Consider the following 22,282-nt stretch of genomic DNA (forward strand, 5'->3'; position numbering starts at 1 on the left):
CCTCATCCCACCCCACCAGTGAGGAAGCTGGAGGTGCATAAGGAGGTGAAAGGGAGCACAGCCAGGATAGTTGAGCCCAAATGACCATAGGGATATTTCAGACCATATGGCATCATGCTCAGTATATACTGAGGGGAAAGGAAGGATGGTGGGATATGTGATAGGGCACTGTTCCCCTAGGGATGGGTGAGCAACCACCTACCTGTGGGAAGGGCTCAGGTATTTTATTTTTAATTTAAAATTTATTTTCGTTTTGACACGCTTCAATTTAAACTTCAGTCCATTGCTCTTTGCAGCACTCCTACCTATCATAAAATATTCTCCTTTAAGATGGCTTGGACAAACTTCAATGCTTCAGTAAGGAACAGCATAATTTATGCCCTTGTAAACTTTCAAGCTGTTTTCTTGTCCAAGCAATTCCTAGATGCATTTTTCTTAACTCTAGAGGGAAATTTTTTTTCTTTGCCATCCATCACTGAGATTTTGTGGTAATTTCCTATACAATGCTTAAGAACTGAGCCAGTGTGTATGTCTCATCTGGCCTCTGCAGCTCCTCAGACAGGGAATTGTTGAGTGTGACAGCCAATGATGCCAATGCCATCATGCTTGGTGCACTGAAGGCTCCTTAGTAGGCTCCAGGAAACCTAACCAACTCAGCTGCAGGGTGGTGTGTACATCAGCTGTCCACACATCACTGAGCACCAAGGCAGCCAGCATTGCTCACCCTGGAAGAGCAACCATGAGTTAAGATAATGGCACCAAGAGGTCTCCGGGTGACTGACTGTGGCTTACATCTGGGTCCTGGCCAACACAACTCTTCAAGCCTGAATTCATTTAACAACTGCTGTGACCATCTTCCTCCCGTATACTCACACGGTGAGTAGCTTCCTTCAGCATCTCCTTCATTGATGAGGAAACTATGTTTTTCTGCTGATCTGACCTCTTTCACCCTTGCAGGGTGTCAAAAGATCCGGTGCCAGACGTCAGTAATGTCCCCACAATCCTCTAGCAGAGTAACAGAGCCCTACAGCACAGGTGTGCTTTCCCGGGGAAGAAGGCAAGTAGCTGCTTCCACTTTCCAGCGCCGTGTTGTGTTGCTTACAGCACACTCTCACTCAGCTGCTACTTTACCACTCTGGGAACATTTGGACACACAAATTACTTTTTTGCTTGTTGGTTTGTTTGGTTTTTTTTTCGGGGTTGGGTTGTTCTTTTTTCAGTAACTACCGCGCATCTCGTTAAAACCACGCCGATCACTGGCTAAGAGCGGGCATAAGACCGTGCGCAGATGTTTGCATCCAAGGAGGAAGGGCAGCTCCCTGCCAGGGGATAGTCCAAACCTCCCTAAGTACGCCCCAGGGCCGCTTGTGACCGCGTAAAGCGAGAAACGCCGTCGCGTTTGTCGTCGGGCCGTGATTTTACACGGAAAACCGCCAACAAAACCCCTGCGCCGCGCAGCGAAGTGCCAGGCGGCCCGCTCCGCGCTCAGCTCATGGCGCCCCTCGGGCAGCGCCCTGCGCCCGCACACCGGGATGGGAGCCTTCCCAGGGCTAGGCAGAAGAAAAGTAAGGGCGGATGGCGGGCGGGAGCTGTGGCCGAGCCCTCAGGCTCCCAGCGCGACCGCACCGCTTCCGCCCCGCAGAGCGAGGCCCGGCGGCGGCGCTGCCGCTGCTCGTCGCCCCCGCCCCAGGCTCCTCCTCCCGCTGCCGGTCGGTCCCAGGGCGCAGGGCTGACATCACGCCCGGGGTTTCCATCCGACCGCGGGAGGGGGAGGCTGAGCGGAGCGGCGGCGTGATGGCGGCGGTCGGCAGGACTTAGGAGTCGGCGGCGGAGCGGAGCGGCGCCAACTCTGTTTTCCCTGCGCCCCTCCCAGCGTGGTCCGGACCCCATTGTTCGAGTGGCGGAGCGACCGAGCCCGCTGCGCGGGCAGCGCGGGGCCGGCAAGAGCAGCGGCGGCCGCCCAGGCCCGCCGCGGCCGCGGGGGCCGCCCGCGACCCGGGGCTGCAGTACGAACGGCAGTACGCCCCGCGGGGCGCAGGGGGGCCTCGGGCCGTGGGGGGGGCCCGGGGAGGGCTGGCCGGCCGGGCCCCAGGCACCGCAGGTAGGCAGAGGCCGCCATGGCTCCCTTCGCCGGCCGGGAGCCGTGTAGCTGCCGGAGATGGAAGCCAGAAGGGGGGTGGGCGGTGCGGAGGAAATGCGGCCCCGCTGCCGGTCGCGAGGGGGGTGGATGCCCGGCGCCGGGCTGGCTCCTCGGGCCCGCTCCCTGTTCTCCGCCGAGAGAAGGAGGGATTCTCCGGGCCCGAGGTGGGCAGTGCGGTCGAGCTGCTCCCGCGCGCTCCTGCGGGGGGAGCCAGTGCGGAGCCGCCCGGGCAGCCCGAGAGCGGCCGCGGCTCCGCTCCGGGCCGTGGGGGGCGCCGGGGGAAGCGATCGTGGAGGGCGGCGGCGGGGGCCCTGGGCGCGCGGCCCGCGGGCGGCGCCCGTGCAGGCCGCGCCGATAGCGGGGCGGGCGGGCAGCCCTGCCCGCGCTCCCTGTGGGCGGGCAGCGAGAGAGCGGCGCGGGCGGCAGAGGATGAGAGTCAGGATCGGGTCGGCCTGGAGCAGAGAACGGGCGGCGGGGAGAAAGTTTTGCCGCCGCCCGCGGTGTTTACCGGGTGCCCAAGGCGCGGCCGTTCGTGCCGGCGCGGGATCGCCCGGCGCGCCCCCTGCTCTCCCGCGGTGTCCCCGGTGACGCATCGCGGCCCCGCTGTGGATGCGAAGCTCCTTCCGATCGCGATCCCGTCCATCATCGCCATTGTTTGCGGCCCGGAGCGGCCCGGCCGTGTGAGCGCAGGGCAGTGGCCGCCCCAGAGCGAGACTTCCCTCAACACCGCCTCGATGGGCTCGGAGTTGGGCTGTGGCTTGTTCCTAGGGAGCACCCCGGGGCAGGCAAGACCCTAATCGCCTTCGCTCCGCTAAGTCTGTGAGGGCGCAAGTTGATTTGATTATCACTGAGCTTACACTTGCTGCCCCTTTACCGTGCGCCTAAACTTTCTCTGGCTGAATCGAATACTGATTGTGCAGTGATCTGGAGTAGGAGACTGATGTATATGGAATAATGATCATTCCATCTTAGGGATCTTGCTGGTTTGATTTAGTGGGAGCTCGTGTTAAACAGTACAGTCTTTTATCTTCCTGCTCCTTCCCACAACTGCAAGTGGGTAGCATTACGTGTGTTCCTGGAAATGTTTTGTGCATGTTCCACTATGTTTTGTGCATGGAATACATTTCTCTAAGATCTGCTAAGCAGATCTTAGCAGAACATTATTATTACCTTTCTCTTCAAGTAGGCGTTTTTTCTTTAATATTTAGATCTGTTTTGTCCTAAATTCAGTAGTATGCCCAAAGTTAAGACATGACATACAGTGCAGATAGCCAGTAAACTGTTCTCACCCTGCAATACTAAAGAAAATGTAATTTCTGTAATTTTTCCTATTCTGCAGCTAGTAGTTCAGCAGAAATTGCCATCTTTATAGCACCATCCATGAAAAGTTGCATAAAGAAGTTTGATGGCAAAAAAAATGTATGCTAGAGCCCCACTGCAGTCAAAATGGAAGACATTTTCCCTGCATTTTGTGTATTTTATTTAGATCTTGCAGTTTTTTAAAAATAACTAATATGATGACCTGTTGTTCTCTGGACATTATTTTTTGTTGTTTTCACAGAGAGCAGGAATTTTTTTTTCTCAGAAAAGGAAATGGTGATAAAATGATCAGCCATGAACAGGTAACACACACAAAAACGCTATTTTTGAGTTACAGACATGATGTCAAACATACCCCCTTTCAGTGTTAGTGGAAAAAAAGCCCAGTTTATTTTTGGTATGTCTTTAATTGCACACATGCTTTAGAATTGTGTTAATGTTTTCTTTTCCGATTTTAGGTATTTTGGGAGAAATCTTGAGTACCCACTGAGAACACTAAAGCAAACACGTACAGCATCTGGAAAACATACAGAGTAGCAAGAAGTGGATTCGTGATATCCACCTTGTAACTTGAGTGGACTTTTATTTATTTTTTTAAACTTTTTAATATTTACAATGAATGGGCACAGTGATGAAGAAAGTGTAAGAAACAGTAGTGGAGAGTCAAGGTAAGCACTTGATTATTTCAGTTATTCTTGGCTATGTATTTTCTTATATTTTGTTTACTAAAACTAATTTATATTTGAATGCTTATATGTGGTGTTTAGCAGGCAGATCATACTTAGGAAGACTGGCTTTGCTTTCTCACAGGTGCTTAATCTGCTTGTTACTTTCACATCATTTCAGCTAAGAATGGGAGTGATCATGTGTATGTCTTACATAATAAAGCTGAAGTAGTATTAAAGCCATGTCAGCATCCAGCAGAATAGTATCTCTCTTGAGGAAAAAAGTTCCTGAAGTATCAAAAACATTGAATTAAAAGGTTAAAGCTATCCTCTGTAAAGTGCAAGGCACACATGCGTAATAGGTGTTGTATAAAAACCTAATTAGGGTGTCTTTAAAGGGGCAGTGGTTTGCTCTGGTTTTTGAAATGAAATACTTTATGATTGTGTTGTTCTTCAGAACTGTCAGACTAGTATAGCTGAAAGTGTTAACTTTGTATTTGTTTTTGGAAGTGAAAGGACTGTTTTCCAGCCGTGTTCTTAACTTAAAAAGAAACCTAAAATCAGTCCTCTAATGTCAAATTATAGTCTTACATCAAGTCTTCCTTCCATCAAGGAAGAGCCTGATTAGAATGTCCTTGCGTCCCTGCAGAGTGACAGCCTGTTTGTAGGGGTGGAATAAAGTTCACTTACTAGAACAGTTCCAAGTTCAAAAAGCCCCTCCTGCACTACAAAGTTTAGATTTCTAAAACTGGAAATACGATGAACCTTGACGTTTAATAATCAACTTGGCAATAAAAGGTGAATCTTAGACTTCTCCTGCAAGAGGTGGTTTGTGACTGTGCTGTTTTTCTGCCCCTCTTCCTGTCAGATTACAGCCTGTTGAACTGGTTAGTTAATTCTGTCAGTCAGAGGGCCATAACGAAGACTGCATTTTGCAGACTATGAAACTTCTAGTTGGGTAGAGCGAGATCTGAATGATTGCCTCAAGAGAAGAAATGAAGAGCATATACCTACCAGCTAATCAACCAGCATGTGCTGGCCATCAAACTTGTGCAGTGTATGATGGACTGGAAAGGCAGGGAAGAGAGAATTGTTTTAGGTGACCCTGGGTGCATATCACAAAGAAATTTATAAACAGTGAAACTAGAGACTTTTAAAATTCTTGTGTATATTTATGTCAAACTTCTTGTTATACATGGAAACAGTAGTTAAACATGGAAAGACAGTAGATTTTCAATTTTGTGAATAATTCATAAGCTCTAACATACAGTAATTTTTGAAGTTTTCTGCTTCCTATGAAGTTGATACTGTTACAGTTAACAACCAAATTTGGATTCTCTTCTGGGGCAAAATATTGTTTGTTACTTAAAAAAGACAAAGCAAAACCTTCCAACAAACATGAACCTACCTGGGACAAGGTAGTGTGTGAATTTCCTTACTACTTGAAAGAAACCACCTTGCTAAAGGTCTGTGGAGAAAGTATTTTGTATTGAACTATGATTGCCCATAAATATCTGTATATCAAAGTTATTCAAAAGCTGTAGCAGTTCATAAGCCTAAAACAATTCAATGTCATAAAGCTCCCATGAATTTAATGAAAAATAAGTATCAGGAGGATGCACAGTACTCAAAACTTCATATTTGCCTGGGAAGTGAGACTTTATTCTTCATCTTAAATGTCCTGCTGAGCACATCTTAAAACTTAAAAAAAATTTAAAATTGCAACAACTGTTTTTCCTAGGCTTGTATCACTTGATAACCCCGTAGTCTAATTCACAGGCAGGCCTTGGAAAATTTGTTTTCATTATCAGAAAGCAGTTCATGTAAGTGAAGCAAGAAAACTTGCTATTTTAAATCGTGGAACCCTCCTCTGTCTAACCTAGTTCCATTATTAAAATAATACAGTATATTTTTATATGACTTATCCTTGGGTTATAGCTGAGTTGTTTTTTTTACTTTAATTTGTAGTTTTCTGGTACTCTAGATGATTTTCACTGTGAGGTGAGGTGCCTTAGCAAGCTGCAGTTATGGACAGATAGTTAACTGTAACTTGGGAAGTGTTGCTGTAATTATCCTTTAGATCTGGAAATGTGAATTTCAGAGAGTGGAGGTAGAAATTGGCAATAGAATATGTTTACTAATCTCATAGTGATCCCATTCCGTTCAGAATGCTAAGGGTGGAAGTGAAATTAGTGAAGAAAGCAATTGAGAATTGCTGCTGGAGAATAAATTGCATAGAAGATCAAATTCAAGAATTAGTAGGAAAAAAAGAAGTGAATAGTGATAATCTACCAGGAGCATTGGTGTTAACTAGGAGAAGTCTTTGAAAATTTGTGTCAGTTTGCAAATTTGATACTTTGCAAGTGCAGTAAAGCCGTTTCCTTTGGTGTATGGTGTCAACTTCAGTTGCTGTCATTCTGGAGTGATAATAACAATGGGATGTAGGGGAGTCACCATCATTACTTCAGAAAGTTAAGCAGTGGATCATGGCTGCATTTAAAAAGATACAGCACATGGTGTGTTATGGAAACACCATGACTTGAAAAAGTTGTGGAAAGCTTGTGGTATTCTTAGCAGTAGGAGGGCTGGAGAAGAGACTGATCATAGACCTTTGACTTGATGCACTGTGGTAAGGGATTGTAGTTGTCCTTTATTCACTGTGTCTAGTTGTGAAGGTGATTTTTTTTTTTTTTTTTTTCTGAAGTGAGAAGAGTGAACAGTTTACCACACTGCTTCATAGCTTTCCAGAGTTGCATCTATTAATCTGTCTGCTAGATCACTAGAAAACTTTCTGTGGTTGCATGTGTTGGTCCTGATATTGTTTTGCTGCAGGTGGAGAAGTGCACAGCCAGACCATTTGGACTTTCCTTTCCTATTCCAGCAACCTTTGAAGCTCTAAATCAGTACTAGAACTGAGCATGGTGGAAATTACTGTAAACATTGTTAACTAGTCTTGTTGCTTGGTGTTCCAATGCCTGTCTAGTAATCACAGTGGAGTCTACTTTCCAGCTTCTTTTTTACTTGAAATAAGTATTCTGTAATGTTTTTGAGTAGCTCAAGCTAAAATATCACAGTTACTGTTCATCTGGATAGCAAGTGAGTGTAGACACAAAGACACAAAGTACGCTTCTTAGCGTACTTACTGGCAGTACACTAAGAAGCTTACTCAAGAGGAGCATGTTTGTATAGCATTCTTGACAGCATTCAGAACAATTCAGGGTACAAACTTCAATATGAATATATACATTTGAGTTACATAGTAATAAGAAAGCTTAATCAGCAAGGAAGGGCAGTTGTACCTGAACTGCAAGACAAGTGCCAGGTAGAACAGGGACTGCAGCAATGAAATGTTGGCACTATTTGAATAACAATCTGATTTCCCATATATTTGCTCTTATATGTTTCTGCAGAACAAGGTATAAAGGACCTGAGCATACCTTCCTTTCCTAGGGAAAAAGGCATGTTCTCACTGTAGCTTGAGTGGAAGGTAACTGGCCATTTTTGCAGTAAGCAGGAAGCAGCTGCTTAATACCAAAGACTTCTACAAGTCATTATACACTTGAAAATTAATTTTAAGAGAAGATAGTAATTTCAGTGTGTTTAATTAGTTTTGTGGATTGTGTAGTTTGTGGACCACATAATTAAGTAAAGAGTAAGGACTTAGTCGACAGGCTTCATTTTACTATATAAATGCATACTTTCCATAGAAAGTAAAAAAAGATTTGTTGAAAGCTTCGACTTCACATTCTCGTTTTCCTGCAGTCTAAGTGAGAGTTAAAATAGAAATTGACCAAGCATATTTGCAGAATTACTCACATGCACTACTACTTTTTAGTAGGAGTTTAATAGATAATATTAGTAAAAATATCTGTATACAGCAAGAGGGAGCATATATAAAATAATATATATTTAGATACATACTTAATGCACAGGAATTCTCAGATCAACAAAAGCACCTGAATGGTAAAGAAAACTGTTGGTAGCATATAGTATATATATATCTATACATACATAAATATGTATAGACACACATACATATATGTATATGTACTATATAGTGTTTAAAGCAAGCTCTTTACATACATATATGTATATGTACTTTATAGTGTATAAAGCAAGCTCTTTGCAGTATTTTCTCTTTAATTAACAAATTAATAGAAACAAATCTCTTTAATTAACAAATTACTATTTTTATCAGGAATAATCTCTTACAGAATTAAGCATATGAAAGCATGGTAAGGTGTCTAAATCCAAGTTAAAAGCATCTTTTCAATTATTTTCGGAAGAGTTCAGATAGTGCATGTATCCAGACCCAAGTGGTTTTTTTCCTAGAAACCTTTCCAACTAAAAGAAAAAAAATATAAATTCATGGCCTGGCTCTTGATCTGCATGTGATCTTAAGTTTGGTTTTGAACTTCTGCTGAGTTTATCCGTGGTTTTTGTCTAACCCAACTGGATACCACATACCTGTGCCACATATTTCAAATTGAATTCCTCTATTCTGAGAGTCTCAAGATTTTAACTGATGCAAGCTTTTCATGTTCCTCAAGACAAACTGAAGTTTTGTGATACCAGCAGTGTATGCATCAGGCCTGTCCAGATGAGGCCCCTCAGCTGGCTTCAACTGGCTTTATTTTTATTTTTTTTTTAATTCCATTTAACACTTTTTTGCTGCTGGTCTCTAAGGAGCTTCTGGTAAAGACATCTCTGTGTTGCTGCTGGATCCAGCTGTGTGTTAAAGGCTGCTCACATTACACAACAAAGTAGTAGACCCCTGCGTAATCATTGATACCTCCTGCCTGTGGAGGGTTCCTGGAACTTCCTTGTGCTCCTAAGAAGTGTGACTTGCATTTTTCAAATAAAGACTTGCAGTGTAGCTCATAGGGTCATGAAACCTGGTAGGTAATCAGTTTAATTTTGGTAACATTGCTTTGTTTACAGCAGTAGCAGCAGATAATCAGTCTGCAGGACAGGAAATGCAATGTGAAAGAAAACTCAACTGAGTTCATACTCTTTAATAGCTGAGGACAGGAAATAACAATTGGCAGATTGAACATTATATTCTTTGTGCCCTCTGTTCTTTACTGGCAGTGACAAATAAGATAAATCTACCTTATGCATTATAATTAAGTTATATAGTTAAGATTTCTTGAAGAAATAAAACTAGAAAAGTGTACTATTTACAAAGCATTTGCCTGTAGAAACTTACTTGCTATTTTACGAGTTTGGCATTTAGTATCTGTTACTTCTGTGCATTTTGAATCTGCTCTTCATATTCCAGTGCTTTTCTTCCTTCGTCTTGTTTAAAAAAAACCCAACAACCAAGCAGCAAAGGACACAGTCCATTGTCATCTCAGATATATTTCAAAGACTCTGCCAATAGTAATCTCTTTCTTTTTTAGTGTGTTGTACTTTAGTTTGCTTAAGTTGTACTCACTGTCTTGCTAGCCTTGAAACAGAAGATCAGTCAGGTCACATTGTCTAGTGAATGCACTTGAAATCAGTGATACTAAATTAGCTGTTCTTGGATCAGTTATTACCCTAGACAAGAGTCTAAATTTTCTGTCAGCTCTTTTGCAATGTGACTTGTTTAGCTTTCCATTTTAGGATTTGTATTCCTAGTGTCCAGTTTCTCATTTTATGATCCTCTCCGGGGCACCTGGTTTTAAAGCAGCTAAACATGGCTCTGTGGCAGGATACTTGTTTTAAGCCCATCATTTCCCTAAAGCATTCCCTGGTTTCATTGCATAGGTATTTATTTGGGGGAGCTGGAAAAAAATACCACATTTATTTTAACCTGTTACCTGCTTTGGTATCTTCTTTAACCTATGTTGCTTTTATTTCAAAGAATTTGCAAATAAATAGTGCGTTCAGGCATAGAATTGTGAACTTTTAGGGAGAACCCAGAGACAGCGTTCATAAAAAAAAAACCCTGACAAATTCCTTCAGTGTGTGTAAATTCCATACCAAATCAGATTTGACATGCTGCTGTACAGGTGGAACTATTAAGAGCTAGAGGTAAAAGGTGTCTTAGGGGCATATCCTGGAAATCGCTTTTTGTAGACTTTACACCTCAGTTTGTCAACATACATGAAACTAATTTTTTCTGTAGAACTTCCATCCTGAGACCTGCTGTTCATTTTCAGAGTATGCTGGTGTCCTGCTACTAAAAGTTACTGCTGACTGCTGAATTTTTCATTGTTACTGGGGTTTGTTTGCACAGTGAATAAATAGTCTAACTTCAGCAGTACTAAGGAGATCATCATTAGGGCTTTATCCATCATGTTTGTTTCTATTTTCCGTATCCTTATGAGGGTCCACTGTTAGACAGTCTTTTATATTACTGTCTTTGTTTAGTTTGAAGAGGGGAGGTTCGGTTTTTGAGTGTTTGTTTTTTTCAGTTCAGCAAAGTGAATGCAATGTAAGGTTTTTTTTTTTCAGGAGCACCTTTATAAACACATAATGACATTTTCATATTACCTTTTAAAAAAAGAAGTAATACATATCATTTGCTTGGAGGTGGAGGAGGGAAGAAGGCTTATATGATACAGAAGACAGACTTAAATTTTGTTTTGATTAATGGAGTTAAGTTCCTAAAAGCATAAATGGACTTCAGTGGTTAATCTTAGTAAATATTCTATTACTGTATCTATTATATTAATACCTCTTTTATGTAGCATAACTTGTTTTTCCCTGTTTGCATCTGCACTTCCTGTTCTGGTCTTGATAGTGTTTAGAATTTCTGTAGCCATTTGGCTCCTTGGAATCCCAGTCGTCTGGGAAGAGGGCAAGAAAAAAAGTCAAGTTGGACAATAAGGTAAAATTGGTTAGAGGAGGTCAACAGTATGAGACCAGAGCAAGGAAGGGGTAGAGATAATGTGACATGGTAAAGTAGGATGAATTTGATTCATGACAAACATTCTCAGTTAACTGAGAATGAAGTCTGTAATGCTAATAGTTTGTCTGATTATGTTAGGTGAAGTGACTGTTCTGCCAGGAGACTTGAGTGAAAAAAATGAGTTCCAACTTTTTACTGTCCTGCAGAGAGACAATCTTGACTAAGTTTGGAAAGGCTGAGGGAGAGAGGTAGATCCTAATTTGTGCTGCCCTAAAAATAGTGGAGTTTTCTTTAAGTTATCACTTTGAATCAGGCTTTAATCAGGAAGAAAGAAAAAGTAGATACAGATGCACTGGCAAAGGAAAAGGCTGCTTAAGTTGTATCTAGGCCATGTGTCCTATTCCACTTTAGGAGTGTGGGTAAGGTATCCACTTTTGTGCTTTGCTGAACTGTTTCCAGCAGAGCAACTAAAGCAAAGACCCTGGCTTGTATAGGAAGAATTGTCAAGAAATAACACTTGGCATCCCTTTTTCTGTTAAAGGAACTCTTAAGAGAGGGAACCAGAAGCCCTGTTCCTGAGACAGTATTTTTGTAGCATGATAAAGCAACAGACAGCTAATTATGACAGTATTCCAATCAGTGTTTGAGGAAATACTCAATGTTCCTTGCATCCTCCCCCTAGAGATATGACACCAGAATCTCAGTAATTTTTAATGTCAGTTCAGGTGATGAATTTTGAGAAAGTCAGTGGTGTTACCTTGCCCTAATGGGCATTGCTTATTGCAAGGAAAGTTGGTCAAATTACGGACCCTATTTAAGCTACGTCAGCTGACACTTAAAGTTCTTTGGCTAGAAAATAAATCGCTTGTAGACTGTACCTTTGAAGATTCAAAGTTAAAGAATCCCACAGGCAAACATGAAAAAGAAAGCAACCAGGTATTATGTCTACTTTAATACCGTTTTTGCAGAACTTTGTTGCATTATTTCTTTAATGCAAGTAAAGTGCCTTTCTGTCAGAAAGATTTTGGTCCTTATTGTAGCAATGATTTTAAAAGTCAAATTTTAGCACAGTATGAAATAGTCTAACTTATCATTTGGTTTGCAGTAGTAGCTTCCATTGAGTATTTTCAGAAAATACATGTTTTCTTCTTATTTCACATATCCTTTCCTTTTCCACTTCAAGGAAGATTAAACAATTTCTGGAATTCTGCTAATACAAGTTGTTTAAATCAGAGATTACTTGTTAAAATACGAGATACCTTGTCTTCATGCTCTGAAAAGATTTTAGACCTCTCTCCAGCTGATAATTATTTTTGCCTTGTTATAGCTGGATGTTGGAGTGCCCCATTTCAGATGAAGAAAATGTCAGCTGAGCTACTAAAAATCTGTCTGAAAATTCTGTATGTATTTTCCTATGATCTTCAAAAACTCAAACAATTCCATTTAAAAAATTGATAAACAGGCTGTAAATTTGCAGTGGTGCTGGTAGCCACTGCAGTGTGCTACAAGTTCTCTATGTTGTTGCCCATTTTATTAGTCACATCCCTGCCATGTGACATAGAAAAGGAGAGAGATGGTATGTAGTAAATGTGCTAAAATTGAACAATACAAAAGACACCTTTTTCATTTGAAATTGGTTTAGGGTTTTTTCCAGGATTCTATGTTGATTTCCACTGGTTTATGCTTCAGTTAAAGAACAGCTGTCTCAAGAGATACCGCCTGATCATTCCTGTTTGTTTCTTTCCACGTCTTCATAGATGCTTGAGAGTGTTTATGATGGCAGAGGGTGTTTAGAAAAGCTCTGTCCATTCTCTCTGTGGATGGTACTGACACCATAGGGGACATTGGATAGGGCAGCAGTATCAATGTCAGAAAAAGTTATTTTTATATACCCTCACCATTAGGTGAATGTATTGGTGAGGACTGAATGTGTTTTCAGAGTGTGGCAGTGCATACTGTTACCAGGATGAATTGTGTAAATATTTCTGTAACTCAGAGCAAAGGCAGGAGAAGTTAAAGAGAAATTTTACAGCTCTGTGTTTCTTGTTTCTGTGTTCCCCTTTCACTATGAGGACATGACAGATGTAAGTGCTCTCCTTGAGTGCTTGTGTGTTAATGTATATGCTTTTCTTAAGTAATTCCATTTTTACTCTTAAGTTTAGCATCTGGCATACTAGGATTTAATCTGAATTACTTCTGAATTACATGTGGAAGAGGGTCATAGTTAACTCTGCAAAAGGGATTACAGATTGATATTAATTTTTAATAACCAAGGCTTGCTTAATATATCTGGGTTAAGGAGATAGGAGGACATCTCTCCTTTACATTTTTTTTTATCCCTTAGTGTAGTGGTCTCCAAAATTGTTGGTTGCACACTCCTGTCAATATTTCAGCATGCTTTTCAATGTATATATAGTTCTTTCATGAAGTATATACATGTAGTAATACTTGTACTAGAATCTATCTTATAAAACCTACACAAGAAAAAGAAAATTTAAAAGTATGAGATAAGGATTTAATATCTGAAAATATTAGGTTTTTATTGGTAAAAGAACCCTTTTAGCACTTACTAAAAAAATACTAAGAATATTCTTGTTTAGTAATATCTTGGTTTAACATTTTGTGACACAGTGGTTTGAAGGTACAGTTCTTCATTAAGTTTATTTTACTGACTAGCACATCTGAAGAACATACCTAGCAAAGATACATGGCTTCAGAGGGAAGAAGTGCATTGTTTACTGCATTTACTGAGTCATAGTACTACTTTTTTCAAACCCACCAGCTAATTATGCAAAGGTTTTTCTTAAATTTTGTTTAGGAAATTTCAAACTACCCTGTCACTCATTTCGTCATATTAAAGTGAAGGGACTGCAGTTTTCATGTGTTTAACAAATGCGTTCAAAACCCATTGAAATGTCTTGAAAGCTTTTTTAAAAGGGTGGAAATTTTTATCTCCCATCTTTTAATGTGTATTAATACAATAGCTTTTTTTAGGTGATGTGCATTGGTTTTAGTAATAGGATCACGTAATGATGGAAACCTTTCCAAACATCTGTTTTCAAAATCCTATCTCTATGGCATGAGTTTCTTTTGAAAAGCAGCTGCTTTTCCACTGTTAGAATGCCACCTTCATTTGGAAGGGTTACATAAAGTCTGTTTATTTTTTCAAAAATATCTGCTCGGTAGCATACTACTGGTAACAAATTGTTTCCACAGAAATGGTCAGTATATTCAAAACACTCTTCTTTTTAAAACAAACAAACAACACCCTCAGAACACACCCAAAACTAATATTCCTGGTCAACAACGCTTCTTAGCAGTTCAATCTCTTATGGTATAAATATTTTTTATGTTCATTTCCTATCTTGTTACAAAGTATTGAAAATATTTTACTATTTAGTGGACTTGTTTTCATAAAATTAGGAACATCAGTGGCTTCCTGCATTCTTCTGGCTCCAGATTCCTTGCTGCAATAGCTTGCCTATTGTTGATGGAGTGGATGAATTTATTTTGTTACACTTTGCTAGTTGCATTTACAGAGTTTTTTTCATTAAACCTTTTTTTTTTTCCTTTTTTAATTTAAGAAGTAGTTTACTGTTGATAAAAATATTTCTCTAATACTTTTGCTTTAGTGATTTAGGAAAAGTAATTTTTTCCGTACCTCGCTATTGAAAGTCCCGAATTTGAGACATGTTAGGAGCATCTGTGCTTTGATCCAACTATAGAGCAAACTTCCTGAAATGGATGATTTGTTCTAATACTAATTTGTTTCTTCAAATCTTCAGGAATGTTTTCTATGTTTTCTTTCAGCACTGTTTGCTGACAAAAAAATGTGCTTCAGTTTGTCACTGTAGTTTTCCATGCATCATTTTAGCTATTTTTAAGCAACAAAAACTCAATTTTCTTATGGCATGTAGTTTTTTTCCCCTTGATCTTAAGTAGGATAGCCTTAGTGCAGGCTGCTAAACATTTATCATTAAATTAAGGGACATTTTTTAAAGTACAGGATTGACTATTGCATTTTCTTAAACATTGCCGGAAAAAATGAAGGTTTATCTTTGTGTTCTGGATGGTTAGTTTTTAGTTTTTGGATGTCTTGCTAATTTTGATGGTTTTGTGGTACCATTGGCTAATATCTCAAGATAGGGTAAGAGTAATTGTTAACTTTGGTAAGTAATATTTTGAATAGTCTTGATAATTGAAATTTTCTTTAATCCAGCTTCTTGTCAGATGTCACTAAATTGTCATTGTTACCTTGGAATATAGCCTATGAAGAGCTTGTACTGCAGTAGAAGTGTCAGCGTTGTCATTTTCTTTTCACATGCACTCACAGTACCTTCAGTCCATTGTTTCCTTACAGGACTCTTTAAAGTACTTCTCCATTCTGTAAGCGTCAGTTTAGTTAAAACTAAGTAATACTATCCATTAATCCACCTTATCAGGCAGAGACCAGGTGCAGTCTGTCTCACTGCATACAGAAGGAATGGATTGATCACAGCACTCACACCCATCTGGGTTGTGGAGCACATACTTCCCCCAGGGCCCTCAACTGCCTTATGTGACACTGGCCCATCAGACATATAGGCTGAGTGAGCTTACAAGTGTCAAACCACATATGAAATATTTGAATGTTTATAGAGTTGAATTTGTGGTTTGGGGTTTTCTTTTTTTTCTTTTTTTTTTTTATTTTATGGGTTGCTCTGTTTTGGTTTTTTTTGTTTGTCTTAGAAAAAAATAAGTTAAATACCAGTTTCAGTATACTCTTTACATACCCCCACGAGTTGTCTTGCACACCTTCTGTGTGCTTCTCTTTAAAAACCATCATCTTCGTGAGCCACTGTTGTCTCCTCAGGCGTGTGGTGAGGCTGGGAGAGGGGGAAGCTGTTTCTCTTTCAAAGAACACCTTACAGCAAATACTGCAGCTAAAAGGCTGTCTCCTTAGCGCATGATAAAGCCCTTAGGTAACTAATGGTATTCTTCCCAAGGGTTTGGAGTATGGAGTGTCTTTATCACTAGGAAGGCTGCGTTTAAGAGGTAGTTTCTCTGTTAAGTACCAAAGCAGGGTCACTCTGGCTTGTGGGGTACTGTGAAGGAATGACTCATAGTTAAGTTTTGTTTAGGTCAGCACTACATGTGAAACAAAAATAAAAGTGCAGATAATGCCCCAGTGATGTTATATCTGCAGAGGCAAAGTGCTAGAAATCGTTGGTCTCTGTGTCTTAAATTGAGACGATATAGTAAACTGCTAATATCTATCTGAGTAGAAGTTGAAATGGAAAACTGCTGCTACATTGGGTTTTCAGTAAGACTTCATTTTCACTGCCCCGTTTTTCCATTATGGACACTGCTTAAGAGACATGGCTAGAAAACGCCTCAGATAGATTTCACTTTTCCATTTGTTGTGGTGTGGGGAAAACCTAGTTCTTTATTCTCCTCTTCGTGTAACTTTTCTCCCTTTGTCCCAAGTAAATATTTGCATATTTTGGCAGATTTCTTCAGTTTTAGAAAAAGTTACATAGGTTTATGCTTTTACTTACCTGCTGCTGCTTTCTTGCAGGTATTTTGTAGAAAACTAATTTACATTGGAAGTAGATCATTAGCTGGGTGTGATATTGGTCTAAAACTGCTCTGCGTGAGATATGTCAAGAAACAAAAAAAAAACTTGATAATAAACTATTCTTTCTGTCTGCCTTGTAGATGCAAAGCTTTAGAACTAATTAAGGACTAATTCTTAGGCTGAAAAATTCTATTCAATTTCTGTTTGAACAGATAGCTAGTCCTGTTAGACAATAGAGGGGTGGTATTTTTTTTGCTTGATACAAAAATGTTCTCTTTAAACTGCTATGTTATACAAGATATTATCATTGGAAGTGCTAGATATTTTTTTTTTAAGTACAGGAAAAGCAAAGGGACAGTATGCATCTGGGAGTGTATAATATTTTTATCTTTGCATAAACTTGTTCTTTTGGATCTTTGACTTGTAAGATAGAAAGAAAAATATTAATACTCTCTCTAACATTGAAAATACTTTACACACTGCAAACTGAGCCCTAAGCCTGTAGTTCTTACTATAGGTGTGTTTTTTGCCTTATGTGCTCCATCACTGTTACTGTTGGTTCAAATTCTTCATATTGCTGTGGAGGAAAGAAGGTCCTTTGATGTATGGACTGTTGCAGCTATTAGGGATTTGTAGGTGTTATATCTCATGTAGACATTGCTTCTCTATACTGTCTTAAAGATCTGCAATTTGTCTTTATGCAGAGGTTATTTATTATTCCACTTTCTACCTCCTTTGCAAACAAGAGCTTTGGGTTTCTGACTTACAATGCTGTCTTTGTGCCTCCAAGTTTCAGGTTGAAACAGTCTATGAAAGTACGTGATAAAAGGAACATTGCTTTGATAGCCCTCAGAGCCTCTTAGTTACTTGTCCTGTGGAAAGTCAACAGGGATCATTTTTGCTGTTTAGTAGAAATGAAGACTTATTTTTTATTCTTACCTAATTTTTTTAATATGCACTGTAGTTCCATGAAGATATCTGGGAGCATGTGGTGCAGAGGCAGAACTTGCAGTTCATACAAGTTTCACACAACTGAATTAATTTGGCTGATTATAGTTGAAGTAAGCTCATCACAATAGCTTTGGGTGTTTGAACTCCTGTAGAGCTTTTTGTAAGCTAATTTCAAACATTTTATGCATTTATGTAAACTGACATAGCTTATTAAACTTCGATAAGTGTTCCAGCAAGTTGTTGTCGTTACCTTAGTTGTAAAATGACTTCAGGCTGTTCAGTTTGTCTTTTCCCCTTGTTCTGATTCAACACTGTGGGATAAGAAAGCTTAGTAAATATTATTGATGCTGTAGTCTTTGAATTTCATATGACAGTTTTTTCCTGTTCTGTGTACCATATGTTAATCCCTGGTAGGGACCCTATGTTGTTCTTCATGCATAATATCATTAGGGCAACTCTAAATCAGTTGTGGTGAACTTTATTATTTGTTTTTTCTTCTTGTAATTGCACTAATTTCTCTCCCCATTCCTTTAACTCCTGAGTGCAAGTTTGTTTTGTAGTCTTGCATTTATCAGTAATGTGGTTGAATTAAGATTTTTACTTTGTCAGGTGTTACTTTGAGTTGTGATTTAGTTGTATTAGGCTGCTCTTCTCCAAATCAGGCCAATTTATTTTGAGAAGCAGGGATTATGGAATAGCACTTACTTTGCTGGTCCTTCTCATGGGAATTCATTACCAGACTCAGAGCTTTGATGAGAGCTAGCTGGCAAGATAAGGTACCTGTGTTTTTTCTTTGAATACTGTATGATCTGCATCAATATCCACATATTTACGTGTTGGTATTGTTTAACAGAGACCTTAGATGATAACTAGCTGATCTCTTAGTAGATAATAAGATTTGGCATTAGCTGGTTTTTTGCATCCAACTCTACAGCAAATAGCGTTATCCACTGGAGTTTTATTTTCCCTATTTCAGTCTCTTTGGTTTTGAACTTACACTCAATTCCTGTGAAAAACATCAAACATCTTAAAACTTCCCATCAATTGTTTATCCCTGGAGATGTCCAAAAGGCATTTAGTCTGGTGCTAGGTGATGTGGTTTAGGAGTTACAGTGATAGTGCTGAGTTCACTGGATGATCTTGACGGTCTCTTCCAATCTTGATGATTCTGTAATTCTATCTAATCAGTGTAATTCTTGCTTACTTATCTAAGTAAACTATTTATTTTTCATCTTTTCTCTTATCTCTCCACCATTCTCTTCTGTATCTGGTTTAGATGTTTCCTATAATGTTAGCAAGTTGGCCAAGATGTCTTATTCCAGTATTGGTTTCCCCATGCTACCTTAGAAAACAGGCACTTTGTTTTGGTTGCTTCTGTCTCTGTGTGCAATTGAGCCTATGGTTAGCACTGTGAAGTTAGTGCTGGTTAGTATGTGTGAACTATTTTACTGCTGTATGGAAAGCTAACTTAATTACCATCCATATGGCTTAGTGTTTTGCATAAATTTTTGATTTCGTAATCCACATTATTACTGTCCTCTTTGAGCAAGCCTTGTCCTGCATGAAAGTACTTGATTCCTTTACCCTCCTTCAAGGTTCTGTAGCATTTACATATTTTTGGTAACTTTTTATGAATGGAACTTCAACTGGTATTTACTTCTGTCTCTCCATGCTGAGTTTTCCTCTATATATCTTCATTTACAGTTAGTGCTGTCTTCTGTAGTCCCCCTGACATGTACTTAAGGCATTTTGCTTTGCTGAGAAATATGGTTGTTTTATAAAGGTGTGATTCACCCAGTATTTAGAGTAAGGTAATATTTGTGTGCAAAAACTCTATTACAATGAAAATCTCTTATGAAGCCAATCATTAACTGTGTGCCATTAATTTCTGGTGTGATTTAACCTCCAGTGATATTTTGTAGTGTCATATTCTGTAACCTGCTTTTTTGGCAAGTGAGATTAGTGTTACAGAACCATGCCTGAAGTAAGACTTTGATGAAAGAAGTTTGAAATTTCAGAGCAGCCTTGTTGTTTCTGAGCTTTCCTCTCAGCAAGTGCAAGGAACCCAGTAGCAACATGTTTCTCCACATCTTGCCCTGCAGAGCAAAGAAGCTTCACTGTGTTCACTTTGCCCCTCTTTATTTCATGGTTGCTGGTTGTAGATGGCCGATAGAGGTGCACTCTGCAGGGGTCTGTTAATGAATAGCTTAATTTCTTTGTTGGCACAGTTTTGTTGGTGGCAGCAAAAGCAGAGGAGTCGTTTTCCTTTGTTTTGCTTTGTTTTGCAGTTTTGAAATAGTTAAGTATGTTCTGGGGCAGATGATCAGTCTCCCCTCTCCCTCACCTCACCTCCAGCTGACTGTCAGCCAGATTAATTGTGCTGGCAGAGATCAGCTAGGCTTTGATAAAGTTTTGTGTTTAATATTTTCAGTTCAGGCTTCATGTTTGCTCTGATTTTTAAGCATTTGTGTCAGTTTGTACATAATTCAAAATTATTTTGCTCTATGGTGTCTCTTTCTCAAGATATCTTTGAAATGCAGTATTAATCTAGTGAGGAATTTTACTAAAGTTTCAAACTCATCTACTCTGTGAAGTTGTTCTAGAAAAAACAATGCAGTGAAGTTTTTGAATGGTCATAAAATAACTATATTTAATTACTGTGTGTTCTAACTAAGTTAAATCTGGTATAAAATGAATATACAGATGACATAATTTAGACAGGTCAAGTGTGTGCCAGGGCAAGTGCTTTGGCACAAGTCATACCACCTCTGACAAGTTCAGAGTTGTCTGTGTGGTAAAATTTTGTGCTGCTCTTTCAACAGAAGAGCACAGTCTGTGTAGCTTTTTGTTTTGTTTTAAGGACTACCACTGATTTATGAAGATTGAAAACAATATTGGATAGGCCTTTGTGAGATAGACTAAACCACTTGCTAATATGGCATTTGAGCAGTAAGCAGGTATTTTGAAGGGAGTGAAACTCTACAGTTTGTGTGGCTACAAAGCATTTCTACCACTTTTAATTCCTGTGTGTGACACTGCCATATCAATTTGAATGGTTTTGCTTTATCTTTATTTTGGCTTCACATAGAGTATCTAATTACACTTTGAGTTCTTATTCCGTGTTTATTTTTAGCTTTATTCAACTCAACTTTTTTAGTCGACTGCCTCCGTTTGTGTGCTACCCACTTGTTTGGTCTAACTTAACAGTTGAGTTATTGGAGAAGCTAAGGTGACTTTTCTTTTTTTTTCCTTTTAATCGTGTTACTTTGGCAGCTGGGTAATATCCTCCTAACTTGTCATTGCAGCCGATCAGATGATGATTCTGGGTCAGCATCAGCTTCTGGATCTGGTTCAAGCTCTGGAAGTAGTAGTGACGGAAGCAGCAGCCAGTCAGGCAGCAGTGACTCTGACTCTGGTTCAGAGTCAGTCACTCAATCAGAATCAGAGTCTGACACATCTAGAGAGAAAAAACAAATTCAGTCTAAACCACCAAAAGTTGATGGATCTGAGGTAAGCAGATAAATTAATCCTTCGATGAGGGGTCGCAAGGAAATACTAGAAAAATATTTTGAAATTATTTTAAAGAGTAATGTTCATTTTAAAAATAAAATGAGGTAATGAAGTGTTCTTAATTAGATTTTTACTTGAATGGGTTAGTGAAAGCATGTACTTTGCTGCCTTAAACATTGGGCAAGTTTCTCATGTAATTAAATTTGTGCTTTTAAAATTCTCACATTTGTAAGTACTTCGAGTTAAAAGCTTACCTAAATTTCATCATACAGAAGCATGCACTAATTTACTGAAATTTATGGAAGAGAAAAATACACATGTTATTTCTGAATTCTGTTTTTACATTGTTTCTCTTAATGCTTAGTTTCATTGTATCAATAAAGAGTTTATAAAAATTTCAAGTTTACAAATAGTTCGCTTTCTTTGTCAATAAATCAGCTAAATCCAGGAAAAAGTGGTGTAGAATAATCTCTTCAATCCAGTGGGCCAGAATTACCTGCACTCTCCCATGTTTATGGACTGGTATACCATATTTATGAAGAATGTTATAGATCAGTTACACCAAGAACTGAAGACTGTTTAGGATTCTCTGTTAAATTTCTTTTCCCATGTACTTAAGTATTAATGTATGAAACAAAATCATAGCAGTTAAGCAATCTGCAAGAATTTATCTATGTGGATTTAAAAATGTATACTTTATAAAGTTTTGCTTTAACAATTACCTACACAACTATGTTAAACATGTTGCAGTAATTATCCTGGTGATTAACATATAACATTATTTTTTGTAGAAATCTTACAACTTTAAAAAGCTGTTTGATATTGTTAGTTAATGCAGTGTTCTGTAGTGAATTTTTTTAATTTATAAGATGCTTAGGAAAGTAGTAAACTGGAGACTTTCAGTATGTTTAACTGACTCTTGCATCTCTATTCCTGTTTAGTTTTGGAAGTCTAGTCCAAGTATACTTGCTGTGCAAAGATCAGCTGTGCTCAAGAAGCAGCAACAACAGCAAAAGGCAGCCTCATCAGACAGTGTTTCAGAAGAGGTGATTAATGTAATTTTTAAAATGTACACGTGCCTGTCTCATTGTCTCACACATTGCAATAAAATTACATAGATCAAACTTATATTCTGTGAGTGTACGTAGAAGCCTGGGATGAGTCTATAAAATTAGCGTTCAAATAACTGACATTTTTATACAGAAAAGTAAAGGTGTCTCTGGTTACTTGTTTTCAAGTGAGTTGTCCCAGAATTGTAACACTCTTCTGTGGTAGTTTTATGTAGCTATTCTTTGTTGTCT

At 39.3% G+C, this 22,282-nt stretch overlaps 1 protein-coding gene across 2 annotated transcripts in view; it reads left to right on the forward strand.

Moving 5' to 3' along the window:
• The first annotated feature begins 2,003 nt into the window (after positions 1-2,003).
• CHD1 (chromodomain helicase DNA binding protein 1) overlaps positions 2,004-22,282 on the forward strand; it is a 54,531-nt gene continuing 34,252 nt past the window's right edge. For both annotated transcript variants that reach the window (XM_005533043.3, XM_014261563.2), the window contains exons 1-4: positions 2,004-2,101; positions 3,919-4,128; positions 20,777-20,981; positions 21,923-22,027. In XM_005533043.3, the coding sequence (XP_005533100.1) occupies positions 4,076-4,128; positions 20,777-20,981; positions 21,923-22,027 (363 nt within the window). In that variant the 5' untranslated portion in view covers positions 2,004-2,101; positions 3,919-4,075. The remainder of the gene's footprint in view (positions 2,102-3,918; positions 4,129-20,776; positions 20,982-21,922; positions 22,028-22,282) is intronic.

This window comes from Pseudopodoces humilis, chromosome 4 (genome assembly GCF_049639895.1).
Source record: "Pseudopodoces humilis isolate 2021_Gansu_Grassland_sample_001 chromosome 4, ASM4963989v1, whole genome shotgun sequence".
In the NCBI taxonomy this organism is placed as follows: Eukaryota; Metazoa; Chordata; class Aves; order Passeriformes; family Paridae; genus Pseudopodoces; species Pseudopodoces humilis.